General features: G+C 36.8%; 2 protein-coding genes across 2 annotated transcripts; both read right to left on the bottom strand.

The window, feature by feature from the left end:
- Nucleotides 1-534: 534 nt before the first annotated feature.
- Nucleotides 535-10180, bottom strand: LOC121988979 (coiled-coil domain-containing protein SCD2-like). The gene is made up of 17 exons (XM_042542733.1): nucleotides 9619-10180; nucleotides 8810-8979; nucleotides 8138-8213; nucleotides 7953-7994; nucleotides 7814-7876; nucleotides 5744-5793; nucleotides 5641-5668; nucleotides 5055-5129; nucleotides 4854-4964; nucleotides 4668-4728; nucleotides 4026-4142; nucleotides 3805-3926; nucleotides 3564-3633; nucleotides 2753-2794; nucleotides 2586-2626; nucleotides 1756-1882; nucleotides 535-791 (listed from the first exon to the last, which is right to left on the bottom strand). The coding sequence occupies exons 1-17, from the start codon at nucleotides 9979-9981 to the stop codon at nucleotides 712-714; spliced, it is 1638 nt and encodes a 545-aa protein (XP_042398667.1). The 5' UTR covers nucleotides 9982-10180; the 3' UTR covers nucleotides 535-711.
- A 435-nt stretch (nucleotides 10181-10615) lies between these two features.
- On the bottom strand, nucleotides 10616-16335 carry LOC121988978 (protein DWARF 53-LIKE-like). The gene is made up of 3 exons (XM_042542732.1): nucleotides 14688-16335; nucleotides 13135-13381; nucleotides 10616-12933 (listed from the first exon to the last, which is right to left on the bottom strand). Exons 1-3 carry the CDS (start codon nucleotides 15962-15964, stop codon nucleotides 10933-10935), a joined length of 3525 nt encoding a protein of 1174 aa, XP_042398666.1. The 5' UTR covers nucleotides 15965-16335; the 3' UTR covers nucleotides 10616-10932.
- Between the last annotated feature and the right edge of the window lie 2464 nt (nucleotides 16336-18799).

Below are 18799 nucleotides of genomic sequence, written 5' to 3'. Positions count from 1 at the left end.
CACCACCGTCCCCTCCACCCGTTAGGCCAATTCCATTGCTCAAGTACAGTTGACTCAGCCCCTCCACAGCCATAGCAGACATTATACCAATTTGGAGGGTCTTCACTGGGACAAAGTCAAAGCTTTGCACCTGATCGTTTGATGGTGAGGAACAAGATCAAGGTCATTTGAGTAAGCAAGCAAGCTACATTTCTTACATGCTCTTCAACTTGATTGTATCAGTTAGAATCTTCAGAAAAATCAAATTCTAAATAGCTCGTAATCATCAAGCTAATATTTAAAACTCACTCTGAGTTAAAATTTTAATAAAAGCTAAGCCAAAACAAGTGCATTGAACACCAAACAACATACTTATCTATCTTGAACCTTTTTTTTTTTATCTCAAACTTATTGTCTTCATTTCAATACTTAAAAAGGTTTGTTTCTAGAGTCTGGAACAAAATTTTAATCCATAGCAAAAATATCAATACTAACATAAAAAATATATATGAAAAAGTTCTGAAATAAAAATATAAAATGACAAAAGAAAAGACGTGATGTCTGAGAAATCTTGAATGATAGGTCTAAACTTGTTTTCATTGCTTACAAGTACAAAATCATAGGAAAGAAAATGCACAATTTTATTTTTAAACATGTACCACCATGATTTGCCAAGGAACTTGTGATTTGCCAAAGGAACTTAACTGATGTTGTTACCTTTGTTTTAAGGCTTTACTCAATTTCTTTTCGGGATGCTTCCCACAATTGTTGTTCGATACCCAATTTCTTCAGTTCCGTTAAACCTCTCTCCACTGCAATAGAGTAATGTAAATCAAATTAAAAATAAAAAGTATAAAAACTGACTGTATATGGCACTTCAACCAAGCTAATGATGTCTTAGGTTAGTAACTTAAATAATTCGCTATTTAACAACACCATCCGAGCACAAAAAAAAGTCAGATTAAGTTATTTTCAGAAACAAGCATGCTCAGGTTTATTATTGATAAACAACATTAAAAAGAAAAATATTGTTCATATGATAAAAAACGGAGTGATAAGAAGATTTAAAGGATCCTATGCAATTTTAAACAGGGGAAATGATTTTCAATCAAGAAAGAAGAGATAGCAAATAGAACATTTGGGGCAACAACCAATCGATTCGAACCTGTGTGATTCCACATAGAATGCTGGGAAAATAAAATAAAATAAAGTAATTTTATGCAAAATAAAATTTAGAGCACTCTTATTTTGAGTCAAAGAATCTAGGCAAGACCATATATCTTAAAGAGAGAGGGCCCGCCTTTGTTTTAACTTTAAAATCTCTTATCCATAGCTAACTAACCAAGCTAATTAATATCATAGAAAATTTTCTAACATCCATAAAAATGGTGCGAACATACAGAAAGATAATTAATAGGCTATATAGAAAGACAAACTGAATCATTACAAGGCAGGAACAGTCAATTCAAAGGATCAGAACAAATAATTTCCACAAGTGAACTCAAAATTATTGGACGAAAAACTTGAAAATTATGACTTGCATATTAGTGCATCAAACAAAAAGGAAGAAAATAAATGAAGAGCATTCTAACCTCTACATCTTTTGTTTTAAAGGTTACCAGAAGTTAACTATATTCTGTAGGACTATAAAAGGTGCATACACTAGTGAAATTGCCACAACCAAAATCAGTACATTCTCCAATAAATAGCGGACAATGATGGTCTATCAATGGAATTGCTAGAATGATGCTATATAGAAAAGTAAGTGTAATTTACCATCAACAAAATCATGAGAAGTTGGAGATTGTCCAATGCGACCGAGCCAAAATTGCAGCCGCTCATCAGCAATGTCTTCTTCTATACCATGGGCTTTGGCTCTTCGCCAAAAATATATAAGCCAAGCCTACAAGACCAAACCTTTTAGTAAATGAAAGATGACCATTTCAAGGTACTAGTTGAATATGACTTGCAACTTTCTTGAGGTGTCTAAGATCTAGATGTTCAAAGTCAAATTCCAAAATCATAGTAAAACTCCGAAACCACTTAACAGAAATGTGACATTTAATATAAATTCCTAGGTCACAACAATCATAAATATGAGCCAAAATCATCACTTGTCTAACATCGAAATTTTTGAAAAATAAGTATTTAACATATAAACTCTTACATATATGTATATTTATTAATTGGTCAATGACACTGTTACATATATGTTTAGAGGCTCTGAGTCTAAAATCAAGGGGTATATATCCCTCTTATGTATATGTTTAGAGGCTACCGAATGTAGAAAAAGAAAAATGACCAAACAGACAATATATACCTCCTAAGAAGTCTTCAATATTTCTTTGTTGGAAAAAAAGCAACGGAATTAAACTAGACTACATGTACCATGGAAGATATGCTACCTTGATCTTTACAACTTCGTTGTTGGTTCCTTTGAAAAGTTGACATTATTATTATTATGATTAAAAAGCAACTAGTCAACAATGAAAGGATCAACCATTGACCTTAAACCCTAAACCCTAAACACAATGGGAAACAATGAATGCCAATAAGGAAAAGCAATGCATCAAACATAATGCTCCATCTAACAAACTGGAAATCACCTGCTTGAATGTAACATCTTCTATCTCTTCTTGGCATAGTTCTGCAATAGCATAAAAGCTATGAGCATAAGAATGCAAAGTAACTCTAAATAACATTACAAAATAGAACTTGTAATAGAAATAAACAAAATGGTTTCATAAAGTAGCATCTAAGAAATTGGCATTACCAAATGACTCGATAAATTTTGGATCTCCAGGAGCTTTAAAATCTGAAGAAACAAAAAGGCAATGAAATAAATTAGCTTCTACTCAGAATTTGGATTGGCTTTTTAAAAATAAAATAAACTTATAATGCAATCTGTGTCGGATATAAATAATGTTTTGCATCAGACACTGTGGACATAGGCATATATAGTGGATAAGTAGATAAACAAATGTTCATGATTAACAAAAATTGAGAATAAGTTGATCAAATAGAACAACAAAATATAATGGCAACTTATCATAGTTGAAATGGTCGATTTACATGAGAGAACTTTCCCATTAACTTCTTTGTCAGACTAAAATGCTTAATCCCAAGTTAACAGTTGCTCATCCATATAAGCTTGTGAAGCTTTTCAATTAGCCACAACTCACCATATGGGACTAACCTGAGATGTTACAATCTCTCAAGCTTAAGACTTGACGGTTGCATCTCATCAACGCCCAAAGTCCAACTCATAACCCAATAACCCAGAATATTCCCAAGCAGTGGCATGTGATTTTCAATGGTAGATACACCATCATATAGGTAAACCTTTCCAACACCTCACTATGGCTATGATTAGGTCTGCTATCAAATGAAATGACCTGCTTCGATGACATAACTGACTAATTAACTTGCTATGTTCAGCCATTGACCCATAATGATTCACCCCTAATTAACAGTATCATCTAAGTTTAGAACCTTTGCTATTAGTTAACAAGTCACAATGTGGGAATTAAACTGGGGTGTCATATCAGTTAAGAAAATAATTGAACTTTCTTTAGTTTAAGTACCTGAAGAAAATTGACGAAGAAAATTTGGTCGTCGATGCTGAGATAATGCAAGGATGACTGCATCCTCCACCTTGAAATTAGTAATTGCATATATCATTATATACTACAAACAACTCAAAAATAAAGGTTACAAGAAGAAAGAATAAGATCTATTTGAAGTAATCAGAATGAACATCTACGAACTTAGAAGAAAACAAAGGCCGGCAAGGAAACATATTTAGCAGGAAAGATAATAAAGTACCTTTAAAGATATTAATTCCCGAAGACCCTTCTCAACTGAAAGCATGCTCTCTATGTTGCCTTCTCCAGTAATATCACTTACCTCATGTACAAGGTTATTTCTTCTTTCAGATTCATGGTTCCCTATTCAATATTTAAATCTGAGAAATAATAAATAACAAATAGTGCTCATGCAAGAAGACTAATCGCATGGTCAGAGGATCTTGTTAGCAATAATCTTGCCTCGGTTATGTGATTTTTCCTTGGTCTTTTGACCAGCAGAAATGACAACCTCAAGAGGAAGTGGCGCTAATGAAGACCAATGCTCATGTTTTGTAACAGCAACCTCTGGATAGATTCCTAGAAATCACCAGGTAAACGATCAGATCAATGAATCAAGCAGTATTTCTTTGTACAATGAGACACAAACAGCCAATGCAAATTTGATGGGGGTGAGATTTTGTTAACTACTAATTTAATATCCTTGAACATATGGAGATTAATTTAATTTCCTTAGTATTTCTTTGTACAATGAGACACAAACAGGCAGTCAATCTCATCTATTTCAACAAGAGCACGTGCAACTTGAAAAATAAACATAAAGGACAAGAGGAAGGGATGATTAGAGGAGTAAAAGAGGAGAGGGGAGGTCGTGTCCCTAAGTCTAACCAGGAAATCAGAGACAATAAATTCTAAACCTAATCAAGTGCCAAAATTAAAAGTATTAGAACATGCTTTTTAAATAGAAAAGACTAGTTGCACCCACATGTAGAGTGCTATGACATCATAACTAATAGACAAATATCAAATGTGCAACTGAACCAATGTATGGCATAGTATATATTCTCAAACATTTATAATAAAAAATTACAGAAACCCAATTACCATACTGAACTGCCAAACCCCAATAGCGAGCAAGCCAACACCTCTTCAAGACAACCTCTTCCTGCAAATATGGAAAAAGAATGTTGTCACAAACTATTTTTACAAACGAGCCATAGATGAACTCAAAGAAACGAGTCTCGTAGGTATAATGAAAAAAGTTGCCACTATTTAGCCAAGAGTGTTCACCATCTCCTCCTCAGATAAGATCATCCTCTGTGTCATTAGCTGAAGAGACTTTGCTTCTGATTCGACTTGCCTGAGCTGCTCTATTGCCACTGCAAGTTCTTCCTTAGCAGACTGCTCTCAACACATAAGCAAAAAAAAACAGAGAATTAGTAAAATCATTCAGTAGCTATATATCTACTAAAAGTGTATAATGAATAACACCTCTACTTCTTTCTGGAGTGTTGTTATTTCTTCATCCTTCCCATCCCTAGTTCGTCTGACATTTTCAAGAGCAGCCTGAGATGAAATAGATATTTCAAAGTGGCATATATTAACAGGATTATAGTGTGAGCTATGTTGAGTAATCCACACGAAGTTTAATAAGTTTTGATGGTTTATATCATGTCAGAATTTCATCCTATGTCAAGGCAAAGTAGTCTTGGTTGTTCTCTAGTAAATCTTGACCTTTTCCTTCATTTTCTTAAGCATGTATACAAGCAACCAACTGCAGCCACTATCAGATGCTCAACTTTTGGAGAACCAAGGATACAAACATAAAAATTTATGATTTTGCTCAGCATTTTCATCACTGTGCTCTTTAGCAAAGGTGAACCTTTTGAGTTGAGAATCATATATCAATATGCTAATTAGAGTGACATCTGTGATCTGTCCATGAACTAAGCTTAATGTCAGCAATGTTGACTATTTAAATAACCTTCAATTAGATCTCACAAATATAAGAGTATATGAAGTTTAGATCATATAAAGTTCTGATCCAATAATCAGTGAAGACAAGGCAATATGTTACCTCTCTTTGTCGAAGTGCTGCTTCCTTCCTGCACATAAATCAGCTGAAAAATCATAGTCTCGGCATAGAGACTTGGATATCTTGCTAAGAAGTTTATTATTACCTGCTCAACAACCGGGCTTCCAAAGATACACCTTCTCCAAGGGCAGCAACCTGCATGGACAAGATGAAAAAGGAAATTCTCATTTTCAGATTTTGGAGTTTGATACTATGATTACATATGAATATTATTGACTTAGTATTCAACAACGATTCAAATCTTGAAAGTTGGAACCAGTCAATCACTAAATGCTGAGGTAGTGCAATAAATGAGGTAGCACAAGATAACAGACTAAATTCTTTGCATAACAAATTAGAATCATGACATATGATTAGGGCATGCATCTATTGCCGGAGAGATCATGATGCTAAGCAATAAGAGAATGCCAACAACAGGTAAAAGCATGAATGTCCTTTGCTCATAGTTCTGTGATACTATGAGCAAAAAGAAAAAAAAATGGAATTTAGTTTCCTAGCATCCTAGACTAACTCCGTGTATGTTGATCAGATAAATGACCTAGCAATTATAAAACTGCAGTTAAGTCTAGGTATGCTGGTTGAGCTTTTTTTGGTTTTTGCACTAAATGCTCTAAGTTACTAATTCATTATCTTCTAAAAAAATCTATAAAATATAAAATAAAAATAAAAACAAGATAAACAAAAATACCAACTCAATGAATAACATTATAAATTCAATAAGATTGGCAATAAGGGGCTCACTAAATGTGTTTTTTTTAACCATTAAACAAATTTCATAGTGACCATCAAGTTAAGTTCAGGTTCAATAATGGTTTTCATTACTTGGAATATTATGTGAATATATTGATTTGCTTCCCAGTACCCCTTGACAATATGAATTTTTTAATCAAACGAAAGATGTGCATTTTTCACATCATAATGGAATTACCCATTGGTCACCTTCATAAAAATGGCTTAATTATCAAGGAAAAATTAAAATTGAAGAGATCGGCCTAACTTGTAGCAGAACAAGTCACCATTGCTCAAAAGAAGTACTTTGTAGTAAGATAGATTGTTGTAGAGTCGGAATAAATAATCTCACAGAGAAATACATGATTTCACACAGAGAAACAAAGAGGACTTGAATTTTATTAAATTGGGAGATAAAGTAACAACAGAAGGGTTGGTGTCTCTTTTATAGGCCCTAATATTGACTTATTATCTAAAACATTAACCAATAAACAGTATATCCCTTAATTACTCAGTAAACAAATAACTAATTCCTAAGATATATCCTGTTAATGTAAATTTTCGTACTTTATTTTACTAGTTCAAATAAAATGTATAACTTTCAAACTAAAATAAAAAGCAAAAAACTTAGAAAATCTAAAACTTTTGATTTACTTGTAAACCACATGAATCTTTTAATTGAGTTAAATATGAATTAAGAATATCTTTTGCTGTTTTCATTTGCATGAACCTGTTATGAACTCATGTTAGGAAAGTGGTTTGCAAGGTGGCTATGCCATACTATTCATTCAACAAAAATTTCTGTACTTTGTGGGAACTTAATATTGCTTTTACTTATAAATACAGACACAGACAAAGGAAAAACTTGTTATTATAGTTAAGTTACAAAGAATTTTCTGTGTTTAGATAATTCTTAAATGGAGCATGGCTCATTCTGGTCTTTCCTTTATGTTCTTCTCAAGAGCATTTTTATCTACTATTTTTTTTAAACAGTTTATACTTTAAAGTTTAAACTCTTTCTGTCTAACTGCAGTGATCTTAAAGTGTCTTCCATCAACCTAATATAACCACTAACAACTACAAGGTTATATAGAAATCATAGAAAACAGGGTAAAATATCCTTCAGATGCCAACATGTACTCAAAATGTCTAACTATATACTAAGTTGTCAACAATAATTACAAAACCATTATTGGTTCCCCAGCATAGGTTACTATTTTAATTCCTAATTATCATAATGCTTGGAGCATATAGGTAGATGGATTTAAAACAAAAAGGTTCAATTCTTGCATGTCCAAAGAATCTAAGAACAGGAAACCAAAGAAAAGTTAGAAATCAAAGCATTTCTGAGGAGTAAATGCAACTTAATATTTAGTTTGTCAAAAGGAAAGAAAAAATGTAATTAAAAAAAAAAAATCAAACTATCCTGTTTCTCAAGCTCCTTTGCCCGGGCCTCAGCATTTTCACGTCTTTCTTCAGAAAGTCGTAACTAGATGAAAAGAATCGATAATTTAATGCCACAAAAGAAATTTCAGGCTTTTTCTGCAGATATAAAATAAGCATACCTTCTCAACAATATTTTCATTTTCTTCTTGTAGCATATCTAGCTGCAGAATAAGTAAAGTCAGCCTCAATGATGCTTCTAAAATGCTTTGCTTTTCACTATAAGAATTTACCATCACAATCCTTGATGATTGATTATGTCAAGGAAAAACATTATGGTTCACAAACAGTGTGTATTGGTTGATACCTCATCCTGTAGTACAGAAGTTTGTCGTTGAATTCCTGTTTCTCCTGAGTTAAGATGTTTCATATCTGACGGCAATCTGCAGCATATTTCAGGCATATTTTGCATAATTTAGAACATGATGCAACTTAGGCACCTAGACTTGAGACGACATAGACTTAGAGACAATTTGAGTGTTTGACATATGCAAGATATCAAAAAAATTCTCGAAAGAACACAGAAAGTCACTAGACCACACAGGTCGTTATAAGTTACTTGCACATAAGCATTTGTTTTCTTTTCTTTCGGAAAATCGTTTAAAAAGGAAAAGAAATATGCCCCTGTATTTTCATTACCTTCCTTATAGTGTATAATATTATACTTTTTTAAATGGGTGGGGGGAGGGAGGGATTCCATCCTTCTCCCCTGATTTACTCTCCTCTCTTTCCATCTCCTTTTGTAATAGGTTGCATATCAAACCCAAAAGACAGTTTGATTTAGAAAAAACAATTACATTGTCTAGTCTATCATAGAACATAGGATCTCCAACCAGCCACACTAACCAACAAATTACATAAAAGAGAATTACCATCAAATCTTCACAAGTTGAATTTTCTAGTGCACAGAAACATGGTGCAAGGATTTATGGAATGACAAACAATAGCATATGCACCATAAATCAAGTAATGTAGGCACCTTTTTTCTCTCCTCCTGTCAACAGGAGGTTCAATTGGCGGAATAGGTGATGGGGTCATTAAGGTTGTTCGGATAGGAGGCACCATGGGAATAGGACGAACAGAAATAGATGGTCTTCCAGCTGAAGAAGAACGAACCGAAGGAGTATTCTCTACGATGTTCCGACCTAACTATTCAAAACAAAACAAATTTGAATTAGCTAGCACTCCTCAAGAAATTTTCAGTGTAGTTAAATTTAAACATCATCACTAATACTAGATTAATTGTGAACTCAGTAGAAACTATTAAACAATACTTAAGCAAAAAAGAATCAAACTATTTTAACTTACACAGTGGAAAAATATGTGCTAAAAGAAGAAGCCCCAGATTTTGAATAGGCTACTAAACAATGGAAATCAGATGAAAACTCTAAACAATTTCCCATTAAGAAAAAAAATATTGCAGAACAGATTTCCTTGTTTCAATTATTAAATCGTGAGTTTGGATGGACTGACAGAGATAATAGAAAATTAGATTTACCAATACTTGTAAATAATGCATTACATACATTAGAAGAAATGCAGTTGCCCCATTGAAGAAAAGTTGCATTTGTTTATTAAGTTCAGTGGTAAGTTCAGTGGCGGCATACAAGAGAAAAGAATATTATTGGAGACAATCGTGATAACATGTTTCCTTCTTCTATAGAATGTAGGTCAACTGAGTCTAAATAGTTGGAATGATCAGATGGAAGGCCCGAAGCAATTTATTTTCCCTATAAGCTAGGTCCATTTTAGTGAATCAAAAAGCTCACTCAGCATTCTCGTAATTACCGCAGGCGAAGGAGATCTATTTGCTCTCGTCATTAGGGAAGCCCCACCGACGGAGGCACTCCCATTACTTCCGGCCGAAGGACGCGGGGCGCCATACCGGAACCCCACTCCGACGGAGGACGGGATCTCGTCATCCAGCTCCTCCTCGTCCTCCGCGGCGGCGCTCTGCGAGGCCATGACCTGCGCAAGGCGCGCGGCGGCGGCCCTCGCCGCGACGTTCTGCGTTCTTCTAGCCCCGGTGAGGCCCGAGGCCGATGCCGAGCGGTGGTGCGCAGGTGACACTCCCGGGGAGGACGAGGCGGTGCTGTTCGAACCACCGCTTCGCTGCCGGCCGTACGGGCTTCCCGCTCCCTTCCGCTCCATCGCCACGTCACGGTTCGTCAAGCCGCCTCTCCAACTACCTCTCCGAGGGCACGAAGCGGAGTGTCGACTGGAGCACTAAATAGAGCGTGAGCACTTCAGATCTCGCCCGACGCGAAGAAGCAGCAAGAGAGAGAGGGAGACTGCGATGTCTCTGTACTCTGCGCTGTCGTGGATGTGGCTACTACCGGTGAGTATAAGACTGGATTGTTAGTCGATGAGCCTAATGAAGTGAGTCCTCATGTCGTCTTGATCTTGTTCGCCTTAGTTATGATTGGATTATAATAGATTGGGTAATTAAAAACTTGGCTAAGTTGACGACAGTTTTTTCATAGGTTATGATTTCCTAAACTTTGTCTTTTTAAAAATAAATAATGGAGGCGCCCTTAATTAGTTCCAGTCAAAAAAGCACATTTTAAAAAATAAATCAAAACAATATCCTAATATTTTTATTTAATAATATCTTTAAAATTATTCTATAGAAAAGTTCCTACAACTTGATAAAAGTAAAAAAATAATAAAAAAAAATTGTATAAAAAAGGTTTTTATATAAAAATATTTATCAATTTAGTTAAAATTACTTTAATATAATTAAAATCATTTAATACTATTTTTAACAACTATATCAAGTAGGATATCTTGGAAGCAAAAGATACAGCCCTGGATTGAAGCTGCAGATGCATGCCATTGTTTGATAAAATGTTATTTAGTTACAAACATTCTGATGAGAAAGACAGCAGCAACAACTTGCTCCCCTTCTCATCAGACCAACTGATACTGAAGGCTGATGAGTTTATCAGAGGCTAAACTACAACTTTCTTCAACTGCAAACTGAGCAATTTACACTGCAAGCTAAAGGGACAACATCTCAGAAAGCCCAAGGGACAAATGACATTACAATTATTTCACATATTACTAATGCTACATTATACATTTAATGCCATCTATCAATTGTTAATCTACGATAACTGTTGAAGGGAGGAGAACTCCAGGTGCATTCTTCTCTGCAAGCACATCGTCACAAGCAAGTCTTAGAATGCTGTTATTTGAGAGCTTGTATGTGCACCTTGCCTCGGTGAAACTCTTGCCGAGGACCTTATCGAACCAATAATCCAAAGCTCCTCTGGTTTCTAATAGCCATGCTGCTGCGAGTAACTCATTCATAACTTTGGGATCTATCTCCAACAAGCAATCTGGGCCTACAGTACTGTGGAAGGTCTTGCTCACGTTCTGCAACATGATTTCAGCAAGGGCATCAAAATCAAAAGGCTTGAAATCCACCACCCGATCGACTCTATTAAATAAGTCTTCCATCCATGCTTTTGAAATTTCAACGTCAGGGAGCTCTTCCTGACCGGCGGAATTGCTATCTAGAGCTTCAAGCTCTTCTACTGGAACATTCAAGTCTAAGAACATCTTTGCAGTTTTGTGTGCCCTTTTAGCAGATTGCAAAGTTCCATTTTCACAGCCATCAGACATCTTGAGCTTGCGCTTGCTCAAGAAAATGGAGGGTGAATATACATATAGTCGATCATTCCTGGTCTTTGGAGTAGTCGACAATGAGACATTAGATTTTGGGATGCAAATAGACTCTGGAGCAGATTGCAAGATGATCTTCATTTGCCAACACCGAGCATCCAAAATAGTCTCCTCAGAAAAAATAGGGTAGTCTTTCCTCGCAAAGAAAGTCTGACCTTGCGTTGATGAAGCAGCCAAGACAAATATGGAATTATTTACATTAAATTGCCTGCCATGTGAATCAGGAAATTTGCCAGTATCGATAGCTTGGCACAAGCTGTTCTGAACAAGCAAATCAGCTCTCTCTGCATTCTCAAGGAATATAACAGACAGTGGTTTGCGACTTAACTCTTGAGCAATATGGTCTACGCTCATTTTCCCTCTGAAATGGACTCCATTGCCATGGGCATTCTGTCGGGCACAAATGGTTTTGGGACAAGGAAAAATATCCTGGCAACTTAGGTCAATGCACACAAAATTTTCTTTGCTTCCATAAATCATTTCTGCAAGAGCCAGTGCCATTATCCTCTTTCCAATCTTATCAGGACCACCAAAAATGAGCCAAATATCCCCTCTCAGGATTCCTCCACGGCGTCTTTGACCAGTTTTACAATCAATTATAGCTTGACTAACAGCACTAATTGCTTCTTCTTGTCGGCCAAGTTTATTCATGAGCCTAGTACAAAATGATTTATAATTACCAATATCGATTGTCTGTCCTGTAGCAGGCGAGGCGGATGAAGGTTTATCATCCATAGAAGTACAACCACTTGAGATATGTGAGAATGATGGAGTTACAATAAGTGGACTACTTTTTGATTTGGGTTCTTGATGGTCAGAGCAAGAAAAGGATTCAACAGGAAGATCTGGGTCATTTCCTCGGACTATATCAACCGTCATTGTTGGCAAAGAACTGGAGAACTCTTCAACATGAACTTCTTGCGTTCGTAAACCTGGGTCGTTTCCTTTGACCATATGAAGTTTCTTCGGTGGCCAAGAAGCAGAGAACTCTTTGGAATGATCTTTTTGCAGTTGCAAATCAGGACTTTCCTTGTTGTAAATAGGCTCGTGAGGAGTCCCCAATACCAAGTCTGTCATAATTGATGTTACAGAGGAAGGTGAAGCATGATCATCAACTTGGTGAGATAGGAAATTCTCTCTCTGGAATTGTTCAATCTCTGAAAATCTAATCTGTAATCTAGACAAGTCCTTATTTCCCAGCAACGACATACTCTTACTTCTCATGGAGGTATTTTGTGTACATGCAGAAATAGGATATGAATCAATCCCTCTTTCAGTTTCAGCATCATCATGAATTTCTGTATTTTGAGTGCAGGCCTTCTTGTTATTAGGAATAGTGGCAGAACAAAGAACACTACAATCTTCTTTATTGGTTCTCTGGAGATCAAGAGATTTAACCCCCGAAAGTGTCTTATCCTGCATTGAAGGAAATTCATTACTTCTTTCCAGATATGAAATTTAATTAAGATGCATTTGCCACCACACTTTAAACCGGTAAACTGGAATATAATGATGCTTCAATTACAAAACTTGTGAATCATTTTAATAGGTAATTCAAGGAAATTATTTAGATCCGCCGCTATAAGAGAAAATATATATAATTACTAGAAGACACACCTTTGCTCCGTCGTGTTCGTCTTGCAAGCTAACCATATTAGCTTTACGTAGCCAAAAAGGCATGTTTGCATTTTCCTGACCACCAAATGAAGCTGAATGATCCTTAATATTTACAGCAGCTTCTTGCTTGTATTTGTCATTACAATTCTCATAGCAAAACATTGATTGATACACACTGCTAAACAGGCTTTTCGACTCACATGCTGTGGGGAAAAAGCCGCCAAATGGAACAAATGACTCCATCAAGCTGTAACATGATTGAGATTCCAATACTTAGGTTATTAGAAATTAAAGCATGCACATTCGATTAAAAGGCACTACTGATTACCTATGTCTTCTATAGGCCAAAATCTAACAAAATAACATTAAATTAATATCATACAAATGAACAAAAATATGGCGCTAGTGAAATTGTAGAAAGGAAATGTTTTAGTATCACATACACATACTCACTTGGAGCATAGCCAATACCATCATTCGATGCAAACTGGCATAACTATGAAAAGTAGACGCAAAAAAAGTAGCATAGTGACATGATCTAGTGGAATTGACGATCATGGATAACAGGGTTAGTATAACTTGTACCGAGGTAGTATGTAAATACCCATTAAGAAGACAGACGTAGAAGCCTACAACTGCAAATGACTGTCTTTCTTTAGGATATTCTTCAGAAGATGAGATCAGCAAATACAAAAAATAATTTAACAGAACGTGACAATCTACTGAATTTGCAAATTTAATTGTCAGTATATAGAGATGCTAGAAGTCACTTTGAGTACAACCTAAAATTTGGTAGTAACAGAAAGAACTACCCTGAAAAATTATAATTTAACCAAAATAAGTCAAAAACATGTTAAAGATAGTAATCCCAGTTAAGTGTCTCTATGCAGTTGTATCTCAAATTATACATATAGGACCTGTAAGATCCTGTCAGTACGACAAAAATTTATATATTTCTACCACCAAGCGCTAACAAATAAGAATAAAGTTGCAAGTGTTGCTCCTTTAAACTCCATACTAGAAATTTTTTTAGACACGAGTTTCTTTACTTTTCCTCCCTAAAGATACCGCAACCTGTTTTCTAGCTTCAGATATCTATCAACCAAAGCAAATTAATTGCAAATATAACAACAAGAGGAAAGTGGCAATACTTATGAGTTCAAAGGTTTTTTCCCTGGAGTATCTTAACTTCGCTATGCATCCATGATTCCTTTCTGTGTTTCTATATTACTAGTAAATATAAGTTTATGAAGAAGATACCGAAGACAGTTAATTTTACATCATGAAATTTGTATGTCATGGAAATTTTTGTTCTTTGTCTTGCTATCCACTTACTCAAAACTTCCAAGGTAATCAAGATTCAAGAACCTATTGTCAATGATGCTAACACAGCTAATCAGGAAGAAGAAGAAGAAGAGTTGTTGACGATGTAGGTTTAGTTTCAAACTGAAAAGAAGAGTCAGCTGAAATATATAGAATAGATTTAGCACCATAACTATCTAAAAAGAGCAGTAACTGAAGCATAGAGTTGGGGAAGTTATTGATACACCCACCTTGGAGATCTGGGCATGCATCCACCCAACGAAGTGCTCGACGAAGTGATTGGCAACAACTGCAAATCCCAATCTTTATCAAGCATCGGATGCTTGGACAAGAACTTCATGTAAGTTTCATATGTGGTTGACCATCCCATCAACCATAATCTTCCATGGTAGACCTCCAGCAGTCTTGTAAGCTCAGAGACCAAACAGCTTTCCTGCTCATCGCATTTAACACTTCCTTCCACCATTCTATTCAAATCTCCAATATTGAGGACCACTCCTGAAGATTCTGTTTTCTTTTCCAGTTCCTCCATCAGAGTGGAAATTTCCAGGCTTCCAAGTTCGGCCACCTCTTTTTCAATGCTAATGAACTCTATTCCACGGAGCTCCAGCGGCAGAACTGCCAAATTCTTTTGCTCGACAGCCCGGGCAAACTCTCGGGCTGCCTCGCCGGCGCCCACTCCGACCAACATCGGGTTCTGACCGCTTTTCTTGCGGGCAAGGATTTCCCCTATCCTTCGGCAGTTCTCCTCGCCACCGTCTGAGCAAAGATCCCCAATCGGCGCTGTGGAGAAGGGGAAAAAGAGTTCTTTGGAGGTGAGCGCCGTCTCGAATCCATCTCCGGAGGAAAAATTACATAAGAACAGCGGAGGGCATCTGGGGGCGCGAGGGAAGTGGAGGATGGGCGGCGGAGGGCGGAGGATGGCGAGCTTGATGTCCATGCTGCGGAAGCCAGCGTCGCCGAACACCCTGCTGACAACGGGATCGTCCAAGATCGCGAGTACCAGCTGCTGAAGCTCCACCTTCACCCCGGAGAAGGACGTGGCGCCCCCAGCAGCTGCAGCGGTCTGCTGCTGCTGCTGGTACAGGTGGAACGTATCCGGGTTCCGCCGCTGGTTCGCCTGCGACCGCTTGACCGCTGCCATCAGCGAGTTAGACACCGGGGGATCATCACTCCCCTCCGCCGCCTGCCGATTCGACGACGGCAGCCGGTCGAGCGCCACCCCGAAGCAGAGCTCCAGCGCCTTGAACTGCAACCTGGCCGAGTACGCCGAACTCCGCGCGCGCGACAGCGCGTCGCGGAGAATCGAACACGTAGCAGAAGAGCCGCCTCCGCCCCCTCCTCTTCCTCCAGAAGAAGAAGAAGTAGAGATGATAAGCGCATAAACGACATGGAGGGAGGTAGTCTGGATGTGCGCGCGGCGGCGGGCGACTCCCACAGCATCGTCCAGCGCGGCGGCGGTCTCCGCCGCTAGGCACGCCCGCGCGTTGCTAACCGGCGTCGGCATCTCGGCCGCTGCCAAGGACCATATACTAGTCAACCACCGAAGCCTGAATAAAAAAAAAACCGCCTTTTTGCCAATATTAAATTCTGCAGACTCAAACCGTACAACAATAAACAAACAGCTCAAATTCCAACGGAAATCAAGCAAGCAAGCAAAAGACGGAAGACTGGAGGAAGAAGGCGAGGAGAAGAGAGAGGGAGCAGTTAAGAAATATAGGATCTGTAAGGCATTATGTCAAACATTTGGCATGGTACTGCCGCTGCGGTCTCTGCAATTTACTTATGGCAGAGGCAGATGCCGAAAGGGAGAAAGGGAGAGATTTTCGGTGGGCGGAGGAGCACAAATGCAGACGGACCCACGCGTCCTCTCTCTCTACAGCCATGGCTGATGGCACAGTAGGGAAGGAAGCAAGGAATCTGCATCCATCGATTGACGTACCCATGGCTGTTGCCGTTTTCTTTTTGCGTAACTGTAGAGTTGGACCAGTGGGCGGGTGCCGATGGGGGCGGCGGATGGGCCACTTGGAGGCTGGTGGAGGAGGAGCTGGTGGTGGGGCGCACCGGGGGATGCGGGGAGTACCTGGGTATTTTGCAACGTGTCCCTCCACTTAAATTCAACGTGGCCATTTACGATTGGTGGATTCGTCATCGGTGAATTTAAGGTAACGAATTTTCTTGACAATTTTTTTTTAAAAAAAATGGTGTGATTTATGATAGGGTTGAGTATTGGATTAATTAGTATTAATTTAATATTAATTTTATATAAATTTTTTTTTATTATTCTAAATAAATTTAATTAATTCAGTATTAATCGAAATAATTGATTTAATTAATTCAATTTTAATAAAATTTTGATTTGATTCCGTTAACTAACACTAAATTAATTTTTGATTAATTTAATTAATTTATATATCGAATTAATCCTCCCTAATTTATATAAACTTAAAAAGACAGGAATGTTAGAAATGATAAAAATTTATATATATATAATTTCTTATTTATTGTAGAGAGTACTATTTTTATATATGTAAATATTTTTCTAATTTCTTAGAATTCTATTAGCTATTAGGTATAAGTAATAAGATTTTCTTTTTTTAAGTAAAATTTTATAGTCGGTAAATTATGATATTAATTTATAATCGATCATCAAATAACTAAAGGATTGGATTTATCAATGTCAGCATGTTCAATATAAGTTTTGTAAAAGAATGGCATGTGAAAAGGAGGCAAGCTTGGTTGAAATGAGAAACAAGATTGCGTTAATGCTTTTCATTTGAGGTTAACCCCAATCAATTCAAGCACATAACTTTCTCAATATTTGGGGGCAGAACTAGAATTTTGCTAAGTTTGATTTTGATTATATCACACAACAATTATATATAGATTTTCTTCCAAAACTCCAAAAGTTGAGAGATGCGATGCGAAAGGGAATAAGAAGCTTGCTTGACCTTTCTCCACCACCACACAAATGCCCCTTCACATCCTCACAAAAGCCCTTGAAATGGACTCGGGGACCTACCCCACCACTACCATTATTTCCGTCCCTCGCTCTCAAGTCTCACCGCTTTTTGATGCTCCTCTGGCCTACTTGTCTATCGGGACATTGACACCTTTGTGATAATTGAGTAACTAATTGTACAAGGCAAGAAGAAGGTCAAAAGGGCAAAAGAAGATGGGCGGACAAGTGAATTCATCGTGCCCTCCTCTTGTTGTTTTCGAACTATTTTTGCATTCCTTCCATTGTTAGGGACACATGAGCACACTCCCTTCTTTTTCTTGTTTTTTTTTTTCCAACTTGTCATGATGAAACCCTTCTCGCCTCAATTCCCAAGTTACCATCCACCAACATGAAAAACAGAAACTGTAAATATGTGTGTCTGTGTGTGTTTACTTTCAAAAAGAAAGTAAGGAATTTGAAAAAGGTTTACTCTTTGCAAAATGATATGGATGGATAAATTAGGACAGGAAGGGAAAATCTGGTAGGTATGCATGTTGCAACATTAAATTGTATTTAAATTTATCTAATAGATGAATTAGAAGAAAGACCGTTTAACTAAATTAGTCCGAAAAAATCGGAACATAAATTATTAAAAATAATAAGATAATGTCAAATTGTTTTAAAAGTTATTAAAGATGAAAGTGATACAATAAATTTAGGAGTAAACTATTTATTTATTTATTTAAAAAAAAGTGAAATGTAAATTAAAATAATATGATGATTTTAGTCTTAAATTTGTCTATTAAGAGTATTAAGAGCCAAGAGCATCTAGCCAAAAGGGGGTTAGTGAGACTTTTAAACAGAATGTTCTTATACGTAAAGCTTTAACTAACACTAAAGATGCCCTAAAAAAAATCTATTGGTAAAAAATGATTTGTTGTTTTTCTTGGTTTTTTTAGGGAGGAGGATCTTTCAACTTCATCACAATTTGAACAAGATCCGTGACAGCCAAGCAATCCTTTTTAAGTTGCGACCACTGAATGGCATCTATCAAATAAGATCCTAAAAAGATCCAACAATAATACCCATAATATATTATTTTTCTCAACAATTATTTCAGTAGATTCGATTCATCATGCATCACTCTATCTATCTATTTTTGCCTTTACCCAAGTCCTACTTGCCCCCTCTTGTTGGCCAAACATGGTCCCCCATGGTGAGAGCACAATTATGAATCCCCGGCCGGTATCCTTCCATGTCAAGACAGATTAAATGAGTCGATAAAATAATCACTTATAATTATATTGTTTAGATATACATTTTGCTAGTGATATTTTTCATGACTAGAATCCGTAACCTTAAGATTATATGACAGTAATTTTACAATTACACTAATGCTCA

The sequence above is a fragment of the Zingiber officinale genome, chromosome 6B (assembly GCF_018446385.1).
Source record: "Zingiber officinale cultivar Zhangliang chromosome 6B, Zo_v1.1, whole genome shotgun sequence".
Taxonomy (NCBI): Eukaryota; Viridiplantae; Streptophyta; class Magnoliopsida; order Zingiberales; family Zingiberaceae; genus Zingiber; species Zingiber officinale.
Note: the sequence above shows the minus strand (reverse complement) of the source record. Positions and strands in the feature narration are given on the sequence as shown.

Bases quoted from the DNA above. Each gene is read 5' to 3' on its own strand.
- LOC121988978 (XM_042542732.1), bottom strand. From the start codon at position 15,964: ATGCCGACGCCGGTTAGCAACGCGCGGGCGTGCCTAGCGGCGGAGACC. The intron at 13,382-14,687 runs GTGGGTGTATCA...ATCATGTTACAG, and splicing joins TGCATGCCCAGATCTCCAAG to CTTGATGGAGTCATTTGTTC. The intron at 12,934-13,134 runs GTGTGTCTTCTA...CCTTCAATGCAG, and splicing joins ACGAACACGACGGAGCAAAG to GATAAGACACTTTCGGGGGT.
- LOC121988979 (XM_042542733.1), bottom strand. From the start codon at position 9,981: ATGGAGCGGAAGGGAGCGGGAAGCCCGTACGGCCGGCAGCGAAGCGGT. The intron at 5,130-5,640 runs GTAACATATTGC...ATTTCATCTCAG, and splicing joins CAGCACTTCGACAAAGAGAG to GCTGCTCTTGAAAATGTCAG. The intron at 2,795-3,563 runs GTACTTAAACTA...TTGTTTCTTCAG, and splicing joins TCTTCGTCAATTTTCTTCAG to ATTTTAAAGCTCCTGGAGAT.